This window comes from Triticum aestivum, chromosome 6B (genome assembly GCF_018294505.1).
Source record: "Triticum aestivum cultivar Chinese Spring chromosome 6B, IWGSC CS RefSeq v2.1, whole genome shotgun sequence".
NCBI classification, from domain to species: domain Eukaryota; kingdom Viridiplantae; phylum Streptophyta; class Magnoliopsida; order Poales; family Poaceae; genus Triticum; species Triticum aestivum.
The window spans coordinates 424,215,863-424,233,145 of NC_057810.1; the positions used below are offsets into that span (position 1 = coordinate 424,215,863).

Below are 17,283 nucleotides of genomic sequence, written 5' to 3' on the forward strand. Positions count from 1 at the left end.
AGTCTTGTTATAAGTAATCATGTGAAGTCGGTATTCGTTCGATATTTTGATGATATGTATGTTGTTCTTCCGTTAGTGGTGTCATGTGAACGTCGACTACATGATACTTCACCATACTTGGGCCTAAGGGAAGGCATTGGGGAGTAATAAGTAGATGATGGGTTGCGAGAGTGAGAGAAGCTTAAACCCTAGTTTATGCGTTATTCCGTAAGGGGCTGATTTGGATCCATATGTTTCATGCTATGGTTAGATTTATCTTAATTCTTCTTTCGTACTTGCGGATGCTTGCGAGAGGGGGTAATCATAAGAGGGTTGCTTGTTCAAGTAAGAACGGTACCCTAGCAACGCTCCACCCACATATCAAATTATCAAAGTAGCGAACGTGAATCAACTAAACATGATGAACGTGACTAGACGACAATTCACATGTGTCCTCCAGAGAACTTTTCTTTATCTTTCCTACTTATAAAGATTGGAGTTGGTGGTGAACTCACATATGGGTCCAACATCCGTTCTAAATAAACAAACACACGCATCCCTATATGTGAAACTAGCTAGCAACCTTCCAAGAGACATATATTTTATTGGATGTCCCCATAGTGACTTCAAGATACATATAAACAAATGCAACTTGCTCACATCAGAGATTTATAGTAAATAAAAAAATACACTACTTTCATGTCAGACTAAATTTTCGTAAATAAAACATAAATAACAAAGACAAAAAGGTGACTTCAACCCAAAATCGATCTTGATTTTAGTTCTATCCCCAACCTAATATGGTGATTTAAAATTCTCTGACGACATTGATAAAGGACACTAATGTTATTTCACCACTTCTAAGCCGACGGTTCTGTGGCAACACACAAGCATCATGCTTGTATAAGAGAACTTTTGGGCTTGTCCTTTGCTATATAAGGGATTGGGCCACTGTCTTGCACATTTGTTACTATTGCCATAAAAAAAGGGGTGCGCCATCTAAGCTTGTGGCTCTCTCATACATCTTCTAGCACTAGGCACTGAGTAAATAGGCTAGTTCCCAAAATGATATAAAATTGCATATAAAGCATACAAGATTGATAATATAATAGCATGAAACAATAAAAGTTATTGATAGGTTGGAGACATATCAGCATCCCCAAGCTAAATTCATGCTCGTCCTTGAGTAGGTAAATGATAAAAACATAATTTTTGATGTTGAATGCTACCTAACATGTCTTAATCATGTAATCCTTTCAGGTATGAATGTTGAGAAACGATGATGTATAGATATCAACATAATAATATCCATGAATACTAGAAAATAATCATTACTCTTCAAAATATATGATGCTTAACAAATGTTACCCCTAATCATTAAATTATGTAAGCATGGCTTGACTCCATCTTCCTAACATAAGTACAAATCATGAGGACCCCGGTGCCAAACCAAGCAATTGCTTCATACTTTTTCTCGCTTCAGAATTTTCTACTTCACTTGATATATGAGTGTGAGACATGGATTTAGCACCACGGGTGGAATAGAGAATGATGATTGGGTTTATAATATAAGACAAAATCTGAGAAAGTCTTGCATCAAGGCGGCTGGTCGTTAGGCAATGGAGAGGCCTTACAATCGATATTAATGCGAGTAGGGATTGCCATGCAACGGTTGCACTAGAGCTATAAGTGTATGAAAGCTCGATACCGAAACTAAGTGGGCGTGCATCCAACTTGCTTGCTCATGAAGACCTCGGGCATTTGAGGAAGCCCTTCATCGGAATATACAACACTGAAATCATTCCTACGAGATATAAACACATTGATGAGATCTTGAGATGCTCCAGGCGCCAGGTAGTCACCAAGTGGTTGATCCAGCACATATTCTTTCTTAGGACTTCTAAGAACACATCTCAGAGTGTGGATCCAATCCTCATAGTTTCCACCATTTGCAGCCAATGTTGAGGATATCGCTTATCATCAGTGTCTCGGTTAGCTGGGGATTAGAGATTAATCAGAAATTGACTGACTGATTGATTTTATCGATCGACTATTAATCAGCCATTTTTTGCAAATCTGAGGTTCCCAACACTAAAATATGTTATATTCCACGCCAAAACAATATTGGACAGAGTGCTACCTTGATTCCTAGCCTTTGAGTCCTCGTATAATGACAAAAAAATAGAACAACAATACATATTGCATAACAAGGTCCACAAAACACAAATAAACATAGTTTTTGCAAACATAGTGCCATGAATATTCCCGATAAATCGCTTGTCAGAGCAATAAATCATCCCAAACGATAAACGGTGAATATAAAAGCATAATCTTATTGGTCACCCTAAGAGTTGCGATAAATCAAACGATAAATCACTGAATCAAAAGATTTTTTGAACAGCATTTGCAGCTAACTTTTCTTTCTCAAACAAAGGTGCTAAACTAAAACTATTGGAAGCCATTGATCTACAACAATAAACACAAGATTCATTTTAGTGTTTAAACAAATTTTAATACATAGTGCACTCCCACTCAAATCAATATCTCATAATTGATAGTGAGTGATTCAAGACCCTCATATTATTCTCAGCCATTGATGTGAACATAATTGATGATAAGAATTTTTACGGTAGGCAAACTTTTGCCGATCATATCTCTATATGATTCTTGTTCATCTTTCGATGCTTCATGCTCCGAGCTCAGAATGATTCTGCCAGAACTTCAAGACAACCAAGTGTTATTTACATCCATGGTTTGATCATCTACCCGTCTTACACGTCACAATCCGTTTCTACTCATGTGGACCTGAGGCGCTCTGAATTATTGTGTGTTATAGACGGATGCAACACTAGGAAAAGCATCTTTTAACTTGATATTTACTGTGAGAGATCATCCTAATAATTGACTATTGTGCAATCAAAGGGTGCAAACAATAAAGGGATAAACATCCCAGGCAATTCATAATAGCATGATATGGTATAGCCCTGGACGCCAGGAACGTCTCCATGGTCCTCCGAGGTCTTCATGAAGTTTTCTCCAGAAGCGTTGTCGTGACGACAATTTTGAAAAATTAACCGTTGTGGCAACGATTTTTCCCTCATACGCCTGGTGAAGCTCTGGGTCCTCGGTGTAACCTGTAGACTAGACTAGATTAAACTAGACAAGAACTAGAACAAGAGAGAACTGTAGGAGGATTCAAAACTAATGTTCTAGGGGCTAGCCCTGCCCCTCTATTTATATGTTGAGCCCCGAGGTCACAACTTGGGGAGGGGGCCTCCCCAAAGTTGGCTTGGAACACAAGGAAGAGTCCTCCTCGGATTCTAACACAAAACGCCAAGGTTCCTAGTGTTTCTAAAATCACCATAGACCTCAGCGTTTTCGGAATCGCCATGGACCTTGGCATCTAGCCCAGTACCGGACGCCAAGCACCCTGGCGTCTGTCCCCTATCCTCCGCAAAACACCTCCCTTGGCCCTAGCCAAGGTGTTCTCGCACCAGAACATTTCTGGAAATATCTGAAACTCTTTCGGAACTCCCTCGAAACTATTTCATATATTTCCAGAACTATTCTGAGAATATATTTTCATAATTCTTGCTCCACTAACACTCAGTAGATCATGATTCCCTTAAGGTTTTGACTCTGTAGGTTCGATAAAACATAGACATGAAGAAAATTCCTTTCGTTCAATGACCGATAGCGGAACCGTGGACGTCCAATACATGGATGACATTCGGGTTGGTCACCATGTGATGTTCCCTTTGCTTCGCGATACTTTTACAAAACTCAAGGAGCGTCGATATCCTCTTGAGTCATCCGCATGCTCACTATATCATTGCGCTTGTTACTGGTTTTGTTCTTCTTTCTCGCTGATGTGTTCCGGCATCCCCGTGACATAGTCACCCATGTCTGGCCAGACAATGATGGACGTCGACGCACCGAGAGGGCCCTAAGAATATCTCTGCATCATCCCAGGAGAAAATCCCACTCTCGAGCTACCTGGTCCCTTGTCAAACTTTTTGATTAACCTGTAAGTTGTCGTTATGATCACCATGTTGTATATGACGTTTGAGCAACCCCATAGTCCACCATATGGTAGGAAGTGACAACGATACTCTCATGGTCTGAGGAACTAAAAAACACATGTTAACACTTCATGTTATAATAATTTATTTTAGATGATATTATCTCAAAGTATAACAAACAAGATTGGGTGGATTCAATATGATCGTTCTTCTAACGTCACACTCTCAATGTTTTTTTAGCACTATCGTTACACTTAATGATATCCTAGATCCGAAAAACATGCTCACCAACAACACTTGAGCCAGTCTTAGATGCAAGGCTGGGAACCTATACTTTACCGTTTATCATTCCACATGTGCATAGAGTTTTGCACTGAAACGCATATTCCATGATCATAGAAGTTATAGCATGAAATGTACTCTTAATTATGAAAATGGAAATATAATAATACAATATTATTTCCTCTAGGGCATATGTCCAACAAATCTTAGTCCCCATAAAGGATCCTTGGGCAGCAATATCTAATGCATGCTTGTTTGTGAATCAAGTCCCCCATAAAAGAAATTCGCAATCAAGTAATCAAGGTAATAATGTTCAGGACATTCAGAGAGTATATTTCAGTACCTTTTATAAGCATCAACCAAACGCTCACCTGGACATTATCCAAAGCTACCAATCTTTCTTCTTATATTATATAATTTTCCTTGAGGATAAAAACAAGCAAAGAACACAGATGATAACTTCCTCCAATCATTCAAGGTACCTGCAGGCTATTCTAGTAGCCATTTAGCTGCTTCCTTCTCAAGAGTATAAGGAAATGATTTTGCTTTAATTTCTTCATGAGTCAAATCCTACAACTAAAATGTACCACATGTAATTTCAAATTCCTTAATATGTAAATATGGGCTTTCAGTTCCATCACCTCGAAATGGATTCCCTTTTAGTATATCAAGCAAGGAGGGTTTCTCTCAAATGTTTTACCAGTCAGGTCAGGGCCCATAGATATATAATTTTCTCCTCGATCTGGGCCCACAACAAGCTCCACACCTACGTGGTAAATTTGTTCTTGTAAGATCATGGTTGCCTGTAACCTGCAAAAGCTATTAAAACATAGGATAATTCAAAACTCAAAGCAAAGCCCAAAATCATTCAGCTCCCCGGTAACGGTGCCATAAAAAGCTTGATAGTATGCAAGTGCACAGGGTTTAGTTATAGCCTTTTCAAAGTAAGAGCATCGATCCCATAGGGAGCACAGGATTTGAGCATTGCCTCTTGTGGTGAATTATGAACTTGTGCCTGCAAGTAATTGCAAACTATAGACAAAGTGAGGGCAAAAATAAATAGTTGTTCTAGTGTAAAGCAAATTGGAAGTAAATAACATAAAAGTAAATATAGAATAGTAGCACGATCAACAAGTGGAAATGACATAGCAATAAGGCATTCTCAGGGAGTCTGGAATTCCCATTTGTATGTTTCTAGCGTAGCCTATGCATTGGCATAGTATGGTCTGGATACTTGAGCCACTCTTGATGATTATGTTGGGTGGAGCCGGGTACAGAACATGTTCTACTCTAGGTAGACTTCGTGCAACGTAAGCCACTACCGTAGCCTCCCCCTTTGGGTTACAACTAAGGAAATTAAGGGTTACCCCGTGGAAGCGGGCTCTCTAAGGTTTCTCCACAAATCCCCTATCAATTGCAAAGATTAGAAGTGAAGGCTTTTGTTGTCACCTCGAATTACCTTCACATCCCAACCTTTACAATGACAGCAAAATGCTTTGTGGCCTTTCAGTGGTAATGTTGAGTAGGGCCCCTTCACAATATTCACGAAGTCTAATAAATTAAGCATTCAACAAAGGATCTCATATCCATTATAATTTTCTGATCCTATACATACCAAGGTTCATCCATATCCCCGTGAACTAGGGTTCTACTCACACATGGAGACAACAAACATCATAAGGGTGGTGATTGTAAACATGAAGGAGTCACAAAAGTAATACTCCCTCTGCTCCTAAATATAAGTCTTTTTTAGAGATTTCAATATATACTACATACGGAACAAAATGAGTGAATCTACACTCTAAAATATGTCTATATACATATGTATGTAGTCTATACTGAAATCTCTCAAAATATTTATATTTAGGAACGAAGGGAGTACACAAGATGATCCACTAGGGTTCTTGATGTTACAATGATAAGGATGTGGATGATGATGATGACTGTGGTGATGATGTTGTAGCTCCCTTGTGCTTGATGCTGAAGATGGTGATCTCCTCCTTGCCAATTCCTCCTTCGAGTGATCTCCGGAGGCTAGGGCTCTACCTTTCGGACGAGTTTCTGGTCTCTCCTTGCGTCTGATCCCCAATCTGATTCCACGGGGTGAAAATAGTGAATGACGCGGCGGCGCTGGCGCCTCATACGACCGCCCATACGAGCGTGCGGCGCTTGTATCGAACGTCGTCTTTGGCTATGGAAGTGTCGTGGCAACTCCTCCTTTGGCCGCTTTGCTCCATTTTTTTTGGTAGATGGTTATCACATTAAATACATGATTTCGCTAACATTTCTTGGGATTCCTTCCATAATATGTTATTTGCTCCAAAAGGCGTTACATGTGGAATACCAACTTAAAGAGGTGCGCAAATGCGGTAAAATCTCATAAAGCTTACCATGTAGGCACAAAATAACTATCAAAACATCACATAATTTAGACTCGTCATGCTCAACTCGAGAAGTTCGCTACCGCCCGTCACCTCCATTAGCTTTCGTATGAAGGGGCAAACCCTCGCAAGCAACGGGATGCCATGCAACGACAACGACAGAAACATTTTCTTAGTGGCTACCACTATTTGCATCGGGGGCGGATGCAAGGCTAGTTTCTGGAACTCCTCGTGGCTAGATGGGGTCAGGCCTAACGACATTGCACCCGGAATCTTTAACATCTCTAAGAAGAAGATGAGCACGGTCCACAAAGCTCTCCTGGACAACTTTTGGGTCATCCAAATCGATACCCATCACGACCTTTCCTTGGTGCACATCACGGAGTTTATACTTCTTGGGAAAAGGTGTCTGAGATCAATCTCGTCGTGGGCGCCCGTGACACTATCTGTTGGAAACTCACTTTGAGTGGCGAGTACTCATCTTCTTTGGCCTACATGGCACGGTTCGAGGGGAAACTCAAAAGCAATATGCCCACGTCCGTCTAGAAGGCTTGGGCACCCCCAAAGTGCAAGTTCTTCGCTTGGCTAATTATCCAAAACTGGGTGTGGATGGTTGGCCGGCTGGAACAGCAGGGTTGGCCCAATTGTGGCCTTTGCCCACTCTGTAAGCAAGTTAATGAATCTGCGCCTCACCTTCTATTCCATTGCAGATTCTCCCAACGCGTTTGGGTGTATGTGGCTTCGTAGATCGGTCTCAACAATGGCATTACCACGGATTGGCGGCACAAGGTCTCGGTCAAGACTTGTGGTTCATGGCTGTCTTGGATAGGGGGGCCTCGAGGAAGGCCCTCACCTCCTTGTGCAAGCTTGTTTCCTGGGAGTTTTGGAATGAGCATAACGCAAGAATTTTTAGGAATACCGTCGCCACTGCGACCATTGTTACCGCGGGGATCAAAGAGGAGGCCCTTTTTTGGGCGCTTGTGGGGTGCTCATCATTTGTGTAATGTAATGCCGCGAGAGTTGACTCTCTTACCCCCGCCTCGCGGGTCTCACTTAACCAATGAAAGTGGCAAATCTTTTGAAATTTAAAAAAAATGCTTGACCCAGACAAGAACGGGCTCTTTGTTTATGTATTTGTTTTCAGGGTTTTTGATCCAATCTCATTTCTACCATAAAACAAATGTGAAGAACTCATCCGTTTTCTCCGTTTTTGTTCCTAAAGACATGCCCATCGGTGTTATTACAACATAACCAAATTTTTTCCTTTTTCCCAATATCAACATAACCAATTATATACGAGACTCTCCGAAAAAGAAAAAGGGAACAGCAACACTCTCTTACATACAGTACAGTACAATTGTGCGTACGTTGCAAAGGACAAGAAGAAGTCGCGCACGGACGAACACTTTGCCACGGTTCCGATCTCCACATCTAGTTGTTCTTCTTGCGTTTCTCAATGAAGAAGAAGAAGGCGAGGGAGGCGACGGAGAAGGCGGAGAATACACCGGCGGCGACCTTGATGGAGGTGGTGACGCCGGTGATGCTGACGATGTTGAAGGCGGCGGCGGGCGCGGTTTGGCCGTAGGCGACCTGGGTGCCGGAGGCGTCGAGCGCGTAGGCGCGCACGTAGTAGGTGGCGGTGGGGATGTCGAGGGCGACGCGGTACTGGGCCTGGCCGGTGCCGGGGTAGGCCTGCTGGGTGACCTTGAACTGGCAGGTCTTGTCCTTCTTGAGGTCGTCGTGGGTCTTGCGCCACTCGCGCTCCTTCTGGCTCACCGGCGCGTAGCAGAGGCTCACCTTGACGTTCTTGTAGTCGGCGTCCTTGCCGGCCGGCTGGCTCGCGTTCAGGGCCCACGTCACCGTGATCACGTCCTCGCCGGCGTGAAGAACTGGCCAAGGATGAGTTAATTTAGTCGTTAGCGCTAAGAAGATCCGTGTTTCCGCTCTGTCTTGTTAACACCAATCCGTGTGATGCATATAGCGACGGACGTACCTTGGCCGGGGCTGGGGGATGCGGTGACGTCGAGGGTCACAGGCAGCTTGGAGAGGTACGCCACGGCGCCCGCCGACGCGCAGCAGCCGGCGGCGAGGACCACCACCAGCAACGCCATCGCTAGCTCCGACCGTGCCATCGCCGCGATTCTAGCTTGGAACTTGGGCTCGAGCTCGCAGCTGCTCGGTCAGAGAAGGTTGCGGTGGTTTTGATGGATGGGAGAGATGGAGTACGGATGGGTTTACATGTATATGTAGGCACGTCGAGAGCGCTGACCATGAGCTGGAGCTGCCATCCTTGTTGCGGTCGAGGAGCCGGGGCACCCATCTGATTAACTAGTTAACTTATTTAGGTGGTCGAAAGTCAGATCATCTAGGAGTAGTTTTTATTTATTTTGTCTTCTCCGGCCTGCTCTAGAGGGTCTCCAAAGGGTCCGGAAGAGCGAGATGCGGCGACTGCAAATTTAAGCAGCGGCAGGAGTAATTAACTGAGCTAATTCTTGGAAAATTTCTCGAATTTTTGTTCTCTGTGCTTCCGTTCCAAACAAGATCTATTAGCTCGTCCTCAATCGACTACATGTATCATCGTCGACATTTCTACCCATTAGCCATCCAGACATTGCCAGACTAGCGTCGCGTCCTGAGTGGCAGCCGACTATGCAATTACGTAGCTTGCAAAGTGTTCAACTAGCTGTTGCAAATTTTATACCCAAAAACAAAACAACATGCTGCAAATTTTATTGTGCAGCGGACTGCTGCCAGAAAACTCAACGGATTTCCATATGTTTCTCCATGTTGAATTTGTTGACAGCAAAAGTATGCCGACATTGACACGGCAGTTAAAGTCGCTGCAGTACAACAAGAGGTCCGAGGCATACAGATACATAGGTCACGTGACTCTAGGCCATAACCAAAGGCTACAAGGGTGCATTATTTGCTTCACCTTCACTTTTTCTATCAATCACAACGTAAGAGAAGCCATTTGACTTGTGGACAGCTACTCATTTACAAGCCATGAGAGTGATAGGAGGAGCCACCGGTGCAGATGAATCATCAACCTAGCACAGCAAGAACTGTATAAAACGCAGAAGGGTCACAATTATTTAGGTTTCATATCTAGGCTCCCTTTGGACTTACGCGGATTTTTACATATTTTTATTTGTAATAAGTTTGTGCTGCAGACTGGTGAAGTGAGTCGTATTTCTCTGCTGTCGATACATATTTTTATTTGAATTGCCCAATTTTATTCAAAACACAAAAGCTGAATGACTTCAAGAATTTCCAACAAAATTAGTGTTGCCATCAAAATATATTCATTGAGAGAATCTCATCCCGGTTACATACACATAAGTCAACATATGTACAGATAATGAGCACGTTACACAAGCAATGCAACGAGAAAAGCTACTGCTAAAATCCTATCTATTTAATTATTTCTTCCATTCCATGGAAGAGAGAATGGAATCTCTGCCATTCCATGAACACGACAAATGGAAGTCACGGCTCAAACATACAGGTTACAAGTTTGCTAGGATCTTGGGCACATCATCTTCTTCGCTCACTCCGCTCCGTCAAGAATGGATGCTCAAGGGCCTCCTGGGCCGTTAGGCGGCTTGCTGGATCATAACTCAGCAGCCCTTGCAAAAGATTGATGAAGTCCCCAGCAGAATGCTCAACGTTTTGCATCACCAGATTCTGCTTGCACAAAATCAGTCCGATTCATAAGCCAAACAAATCTAAAAATGGTCACAATTTGAACGGTAACAACAGGATATGGATAATACCTGAAGCCGAGGCAGCTTCATGACAGCTTTCATGCTTTCCCGTGAGGCACATCCTTCAGGCCAGTTTAAACGGCCCTTCCTCACATATTTCTCACCATGTCGACTACACAAAAGGAACAACAAAACACATAGTTTGAGTAATCCTCTCGCATGGCTGAAAGCTTATGACACTGGTATGGATCAAGGACTGCGACATACTCAGCCTTCTTGAGCATGTGATATGGCAACGGCCCAAGCACCCTCTCCATCATAGCAAGATGCTCCAAATTTTCATGGGTTTGAAACAGCGCCTCTCCCTGCAGTACCTCTGGTAACTCAAAAACTCCATCCTTGTGACTTCATAACAGATGCAAGTAAAGCCCCAATGACGTACCGTGCAGAGTTCAACTAGTATACACCCAACGCTCCAGATATCACATGGGTAACTCCATCCAAGTCCTGAACAACATCCACCATGGCAAATATAAATAACATACAACCGCAAACTGGCTGAAGGGAAGAGCCTTTGCACTGGACGAGAAAGATACCCAGGATAACTTCCGGAGCCCGATAATGCCTAGTAGAAACTACATAGGTCTGGTCCTGCTGATCATATGTTGTGCTGCCAAAATCAATAACCTTTATTGAACTGGACTTGGGCACACGTTTGTAGTAGGATCCCTCCTTCGGTGAACGGGATGAAACCTAGCAGTTATTAGCAAAGAAATTAGCACAAACAGCATACACAAAAAACTAAGTTGAATAATTTATAACTGCAAGGCCAAGTTAGCAAAAGAATAAAGTATACTTTGTAATCAGGAACTTTAATGTACTCCGGAGAAACAAGAAGAATGTTCTCGGGCTTTAAATCAGTGTGAATGAGGCGCAAATCATGCATAACTGCAACACACATTACAGAGAAGATAAATATTTGACAAAAGCACGTTAGATAATCCTAGCGATCATGATCAAATAATAAAGAAGCCATCAACAGATGACACCCTAAAATAATGGAATAATGATCTACAATAGCATACTACTGCAGGTATAAGGGGTAGCAGAAGTGTGCACACACATGCTAGACATTCCAACAGTTGTTTGGCAACCTCCCGAACTATGGCAACTGGGAATGAGCGGTAACTGTTTTTCCGCAGAAAATCATATAAGCTTGGCCCAAGCTTCTCACAGACCTGCCCACCATTCATTCAAATTCACCAATGTTTAAGCTCAGGGTTATCTCTTGTGGTTAGTTGATAACTCTGCCATAATCTAATGATGTACTTACAATACAGATATGGTTACGATAGTCAAACCAGTTCCGAATTTGAACACAACTGCAAAATAGACCAGCTTATATACAGGCAATCTTAACAAAGTAAATCACACAGGAATACAATATACACGGCAGGAATTGTGAAAGTGAAACTGAGGACTCACCTGGATCTGCTTTTTTCATATTTACAAAGCTGCTCGAGCATGCCAATTTCTATCATTGCAGCATCCCTGTACTTCTTAATTCCTCTGATGATCTTAATAGCAACCATTTCTTTCCGTTCCCTGTCCCAACATTCCAACACCTGACCAAAGGTACCTGATGTATTTGCAAACACATAATCAATTATGAGAACGTCCTGCCGACGTCAACAATAGCAGTGTGCGAGAAACGCCTTGAGAATTCCGACATATCAACAGATGTAAAGGCGGCTGTCCAAACTGACCTTCACCCATTTTTGCATTAATCCTATCTGCAGATATAGATACAAACCATAAGAAAAAAAATATGGAAAATGCTACTCAGTTCAGAAATAAACAAACAAACTTGTGAGAAGGTAATTACAGCGTGATGTGAGGTTGTCTCCCACAGCAAAAACATAATGTCCATCCTTGTCATCTTCTCTCAGAGGAGGGGTCGCAAAACGAAAAAGCCCTTGGGTCTCCTGGGAGAAAACAATACCACCGGAAGATAGCCCCATTGTCATAGCACTAATCACATTTGCGACTTCTTCCCCACACAGTTTTTTTAGCTGCACCAGAAAACAATTATAAAATATTAGGAATAAAGTTTGTAAAAGAAATTCCATTTTGCAACAACCAAATTCAGGAGATAAATTATGTTACAGACTGTAAAATATTTTACAATTGCTACAAAATATCTGCAGCAAGAACAAAACTAGAGGAATCTTATTGCGTTAGACTTAGTCATATCAAATCTTCAGGAAACAATCCAATACTTATAACCTACTTAAGCACCACAGATCATAATTTACAATAACAGGTCAACATAAATCAAGTCCAAACAATATAGTGGATCCCCGTTTGCTTTTTGATCGGATAGCATGCAAACCCTCATAAACGGATCCAAAGGGCGTGCCAATTATCGAAAAACTGGGGAATATATACCTAAAATTACTAATTTTTATACGGGCAAAAATTAAAGGATACTTCGGCCAACCCACGCCCTAATCCGAAAACAGAAGAAAAGTGCATGGCCAGGTTAGCAAAAGCACTAAGTAGAAACCAGGCTCTACTTAGGGAGATCTGCATACGCTACCTATCGAAACGATTGAAATCGACATCACAGCAACTACTAATCAACACAAACAAGCCACTACCCTGCAGATCTGCAGGGTAAAAGGAAAAAAAAAAACGCGTCCGGATCGAGGTTATACCTGAGGGATCTCGGGGCCGACATCCCAGCCAAGGCGCTGGCGCTTGCGCGGGCGGCGGTCGAGCGGCGCGTGCGGCATCTCGGCAAGGCACTCCATCGCTAGATCGGTCGACACTCTACCGAACGAAGCTCTCGAGACGAAGGCGGCGGTGCCAATTGGTTTGGTGTCCGGTGCGCAGGAACGAATTCCGTGAGTCTCTAACCCTAGCACCCGCAGTTTATGGCGAGAGGGGAAAGAGATTAGGTGGCTCGCGGTGACGGGCGAGGGGGCAACACGCCTACAGGCTGTGCCACTGACGGTTTCGGGCCAGGTCTGGTTTGCGGGCCAGAGCAGCCACCTGGCCCACACGTCCGCGATGTATCGGCGGAGGTGTGGGTAAGAGTTTAGGTGGGCGTGGTAGACGCGTCCCTCGCTAGGGGCGTGGACCGCTCGTTCCTCCGTCGCGGTGTGCTTTTGCCGATCGGATTCGTGCACGCAGTTTCGCTACCAAGCTATCCGTCCACTCCGAGTGACGCGTGGGACCAAATTCAGGTTGCCCCAGATGTCAGATGGATCAATCCTTGTGCTGTGTCCTTCCTTCTTGGTTTGGTAGTAGACCAAACAATTGAAGGACAAAACCATGAGCCGCACGCTCGTCCTCTGCAATTGGTTGGGTGTTTATTAAATCCACGAGAGGAAGCAGTTCACGCTCGTGAGTATGACATGTGGGCCAAAGGCTACGGTGGCCCACCGCTCTGTGACTACCTTCCAGAACACACTCTGCGGAGGAATTGGGAACATATATCTGCGGTTCGGACTTCTAACCCTAGTTGAGTTACGGAAAGGAATATCCGGCACCGAAACCCCCCGGTTTGGTTTTCTAACCCGAGTTGGAGGTGGGTTATGAAAAGGAATATTCCGCACCTAAATCCCCAGGGCATATTATCGGATTCCCCAATACAGCCAACCGCCAGCAAGAGACGGAAATATCACCTCCACACATGTGATATTTTTGAGACTCAAGATTTTCTCAACACAATTTTCAACTGGAGAATTCCACAAAATCATAATTATCCTGTGCGGCCTGAACTTCTGTAATTCATTGAGCCAGAAATGAGGCTCTAGATATTCATAAGTAGATACTTCTACGGTGAACGAAAAAAAAAAAACTAGATACTTCTACGGAAGAACATTCCGTCTCTGTGTGCTATCATAGCAGGTCTGAGGAACGGCGGCAATTGTAATGGGTCTCTCTCAGGATGAACGCCCGAATTGCCACCTTCAAGTTTGCTTGAACACCACAACATCTTCCTTGTAATTGATCAGTTAATGAGGCTGTAATTGTTGAAGCAGAGGGCCAATACTTTGGGCACCGACGAACAGAGCATCTGCTAGCACAATTGCCCCAACCTGTGTGGTCCGAGGAAGAAGAAGAATGTTTCAAGATCTTTCCATTGCAGACAAAAGTGAAGTACTCCCTCCGCTCTTATATTAGTTTACGGAGGGAGTACATGGATATTTTTCAAAACGAATTACCAATCGGCCCGTGAAGAGCAGCCGATATCCCCATCCTTCCTTTGCAGCCTGTGCACGTTGCTGATCCGTCCAGCTGAAACCAAGTTGTCAAAAAAGATTCAGGATTAGCACCCTAGTGGATGTCATTTCACTAACAATGCTGAATACTTTTGTGGAATGCGGAAACATATTTGGATCATCTCAGAATGATTAGAAAACCAATTATCATGCTTATCTACATGTGTACTGTAATCTGATCGCCCAAATCTTAGGTTGGTGGCAAGGTCGTAGCTTGTATCTCACAGGAAAATCCTCAACCATAATACAAGGCCTTGGTGGCTTGGTGCACACATTTTGGTCAGGAAAATAACACCGTCACACTGACATTATCATAGGTGTTGAGGTCCTGGAACTTACCCAAAAAATTCAGAAACCCCACCGATACCAGCAAGCTTGAAAGGTTGGGAACCTTCCCGCTCAAAGTCCTATAAAGAGAAAAAAAACATGAAATTAATATAACTCCCAAATAGCAGATCATACGATGACTCCTACCTCCTCTTCAGCAGCTTCCAATCCTCCTTGTACCCAGAATAAGTTTTCGAAACCAGCATTGTAAAGTTGCTCTGCGGCAGCAATTGATCTGCCAAAAAGTTTGGGGGATATCAAAACTGTCAGTCAAAAATCCACAACAGACGTTGAATCGCACATGTTCTACGATGGACGCTACAAAGATGTAGCAGTAGCACCAATATGACGGGCACATGCAACCGTAAATTACTAGCACTGCAAGTAGCGGCTTTCCAGTACAATGACTGAAACAGTGATATTTTTGTCCAAGATTTAGGTTGTTGAAATAGCATCTTGTGTGTGTGAGCAGCATGCCACACAAAGCTCAAGTTTAAGAAGTGGTATGCACTGCTGCCCAGGAAAATGGTAGACACCTTTTTTGTCACATGGTGAGTCCAAATACAGCAAAAAAAAAAGTACTCCATAAAGAGAATAAGATGATTTAACTTCGACTAAGGCCAGCGAGGTGAAAAGGAATGAAAATATGTGTTGTCAGTGTGCCATGGAATACAAGTCCAGCATCAAAAAGTCAGAAAGTGAGCTAACAAGAAATGCAAATCCAACGTCAGAAACTGAGAAAGTAAGCTAACAAGCAATTACCTCAGTCCCTTCTGGCATACTAGGATGATATCTGTATCTTTTGAGAACTTCTCCTCGACCTGTTGTACAAAGTTCCTAGGAATTTGGTGCAAAGTCATTCAATCTAATTGGTTTTAAAATACAATTCACGAGAGGCCCAAGTTTAACTGTCAAGCGTACTTATTGAATGACATTGTTGAGCTGCCACTCCACCAGCCACCTATGCAAGAGTGATGAGAGTTCAGTCACACTTGAAGTCTACAACTACAAATGGTGGTACTATATGAGTCGACATATATTACAAATGATGGTATTCTATGAGTTGAAAATAAGTCAATCTATCTTGAAAGAAAAGGCATATTTTACATCTCGTGACTGTGTTTGATGCACTATTAGCTTGTTAGTCTCCAGTCAGGATTGTCTATACTGAAGGACCACTCCAGGTTATAATCTTCTATGGCAACTTATATGATGAAATAGTGCGAACAAAGTTGAACAAATGCCTTCAAGACAGTAGTGCAAGCAACAGTCAGATCCGACGATGTAGCCAGAACTCCGTTTAGCATACCGATCATAAAGTTAAATGCTTTCTTGCTGAGGCCATTCAAATCAGACGACGTATCCACATCGAATACAGGAACCCAGGTAGAACCTTTCACCCAGGCCTGCGATAGGAGCAAAGGACAGGGAAATCTGAGCATCCACGATTAACCAAGACCTCCACTAGAAATGGTTTTTAGTCCTACCAACCTTTTGACGCTCATTTGAAGGCCTAACATCCAGAAGGACCTTGTCCGTGAGTTTGAATGTATAGCCAGCTTCCCTTGGTGTAAGGGTCTTAATCTTCTGCTCCCTGATCTTCAGGCACAGCCGTACAAATAACAGCAATTCGGCATTTAGAGATTCATACATGCATCACATGGATGCCGAATTCAAACAACGAAACTTAAGCTAACAGCGCCGTTCCGAGATGAAAGTAACTTCAGAGGTTTGCACCACCGGTGACACTGTAGACGCGTAGTGTAAACGAAATGAGGAGTAGAAAGGCGCGAGAGTTGAGAGAGGTGAGCTCACCAGCGTCTCCCACCGCTTCCTGGCAGCGGCCATCTCCTTGGCCTGCCTCGTCTCCTCCTCCTCGCCCCCCTGCCCGCCTCCCACTGCCGCCCCCATCTTCACCACCCCACTCCATCGCTGCACGAACACAACCACCGGCAGCTCAGGGCACAGAAAGAGCACAGGAAAACGCAGGAGACAAGACCGCGTACCTTTGAAGGGAGCAGGCGAGGACGAAAGGAACGGGAACGGGAGGAGGAATGCGCCGCGGCGGCAGGGGAGGAGGCGCCGGCGACGCGGCGTGCGAGGCTGAGAGGTGGCGCTGCCATTTTCTTGCTTTCCTCTCAAACTTTTAGCCGTAGCTTTATCCCCATCTCGTAGTCGGCTCTGCAATTGGCCAAGGGGAGTGCAACTGCAGACCTTGTGGGGACAGGAGAACTGGACTGACGTTGAGGCCTGAAAGAGATGCATGGAAAGGGCGTGCACAGCTGCACTGAACATC

At 43.7% G+C, this 17,283-nt stretch overlaps 3 protein-coding genes across 5 annotated transcripts; all 3 read right to left on the reverse strand.

The window, feature by feature from the left end:
* Positions 1-7,901: 7,901 nt before the first annotated feature.
* Positions 7,902-8,944, reverse strand: LOC123137334 (high-affinity nitrate transporter-activating protein 2.1). Its single transcript, XM_044557051.1, has 2 exons — positions 8,658-8,944; positions 7,902-8,553 (listed from the first exon to the last, which is right to left on the reverse strand). The coding sequence occupies exons 1-2, from the start codon at positions 8,794-8,796 to the stop codon at positions 8,096-8,098; spliced, it is 597 nt and encodes a 198-aa protein (XP_044412986.1). The 5' UTR covers positions 8,797-8,944; the 3' UTR covers positions 7,902-8,095.
* A 990-nt stretch (positions 8,945-9,934) lies between these two features.
* Positions 9,935-13,364, reverse strand: LOC123137332 (serine/threonine-protein kinase AFC2). 3 transcript variants are annotated; one of them, XM_044557047.1, is made up of 12 exons: positions 13,089-13,364; positions 12,257-12,443; positions 12,138-12,164; positions 11,857-12,010; positions 11,705-11,753; positions 11,495-11,609; positions 11,228-11,319; positions 10,968-11,124; positions 10,814-10,878; positions 10,639-10,736; positions 10,441-10,543; positions 9,935-10,351 (listed from the first exon to the last, which is right to left on the reverse strand). In XM_044557047.1, the coding sequence occupies exons 1-12, from the start codon at positions 13,182-13,184 to the stop codon at positions 10,202-10,204; spliced, it is 1,293 nt and encodes a 430-aa protein (XP_044412982.1). In that variant the 5' UTR covers positions 13,185-13,364; the 3' UTR covers positions 9,935-10,201. The 3 variants fall into 3 exon arrangements, with proteins under 3 accessions (XP_044412982.1, XP_044412983.1, XP_044412984.1); XM_044557048.1 differs by lacking the exons at positions 11,495-11,609; positions 11,705-11,753 and having other exon boundaries at positions 11,857-12,164; positions 13,089-13,154; XM_044557049.1 differs by lacking the exons at positions 11,495-11,609; positions 11,705-11,753; positions 13,089-13,364.
* Positions 13,365-14,092: 728 nt separating this feature from the next.
* On the reverse strand, positions 14,093-17,233 carry LOC123137333 (rhodanese-like domain-containing protein 11, chloroplastic). Its single transcript, XM_044557050.1, has 10 exons — positions 16,994-17,233; positions 16,803-16,919; positions 16,479-16,586; positions 16,297-16,393; positions 15,909-15,948; positions 15,750-15,824; positions 15,135-15,222; positions 15,000-15,067; positions 14,604-14,676; positions 14,093-14,477 (listed from the first exon to the last, which is right to left on the reverse strand). Exons 1-10 carry the CDS (start codon positions 17,108-17,110, stop codon positions 14,394-14,396), a joined length of 867 nt encoding a protein of 288 aa, XP_044412985.1. The 5' UTR covers positions 17,111-17,233; the 3' UTR covers positions 14,093-14,393.
* Between the last annotated feature and the right edge of the window lie 50 nt (positions 17,234-17,283).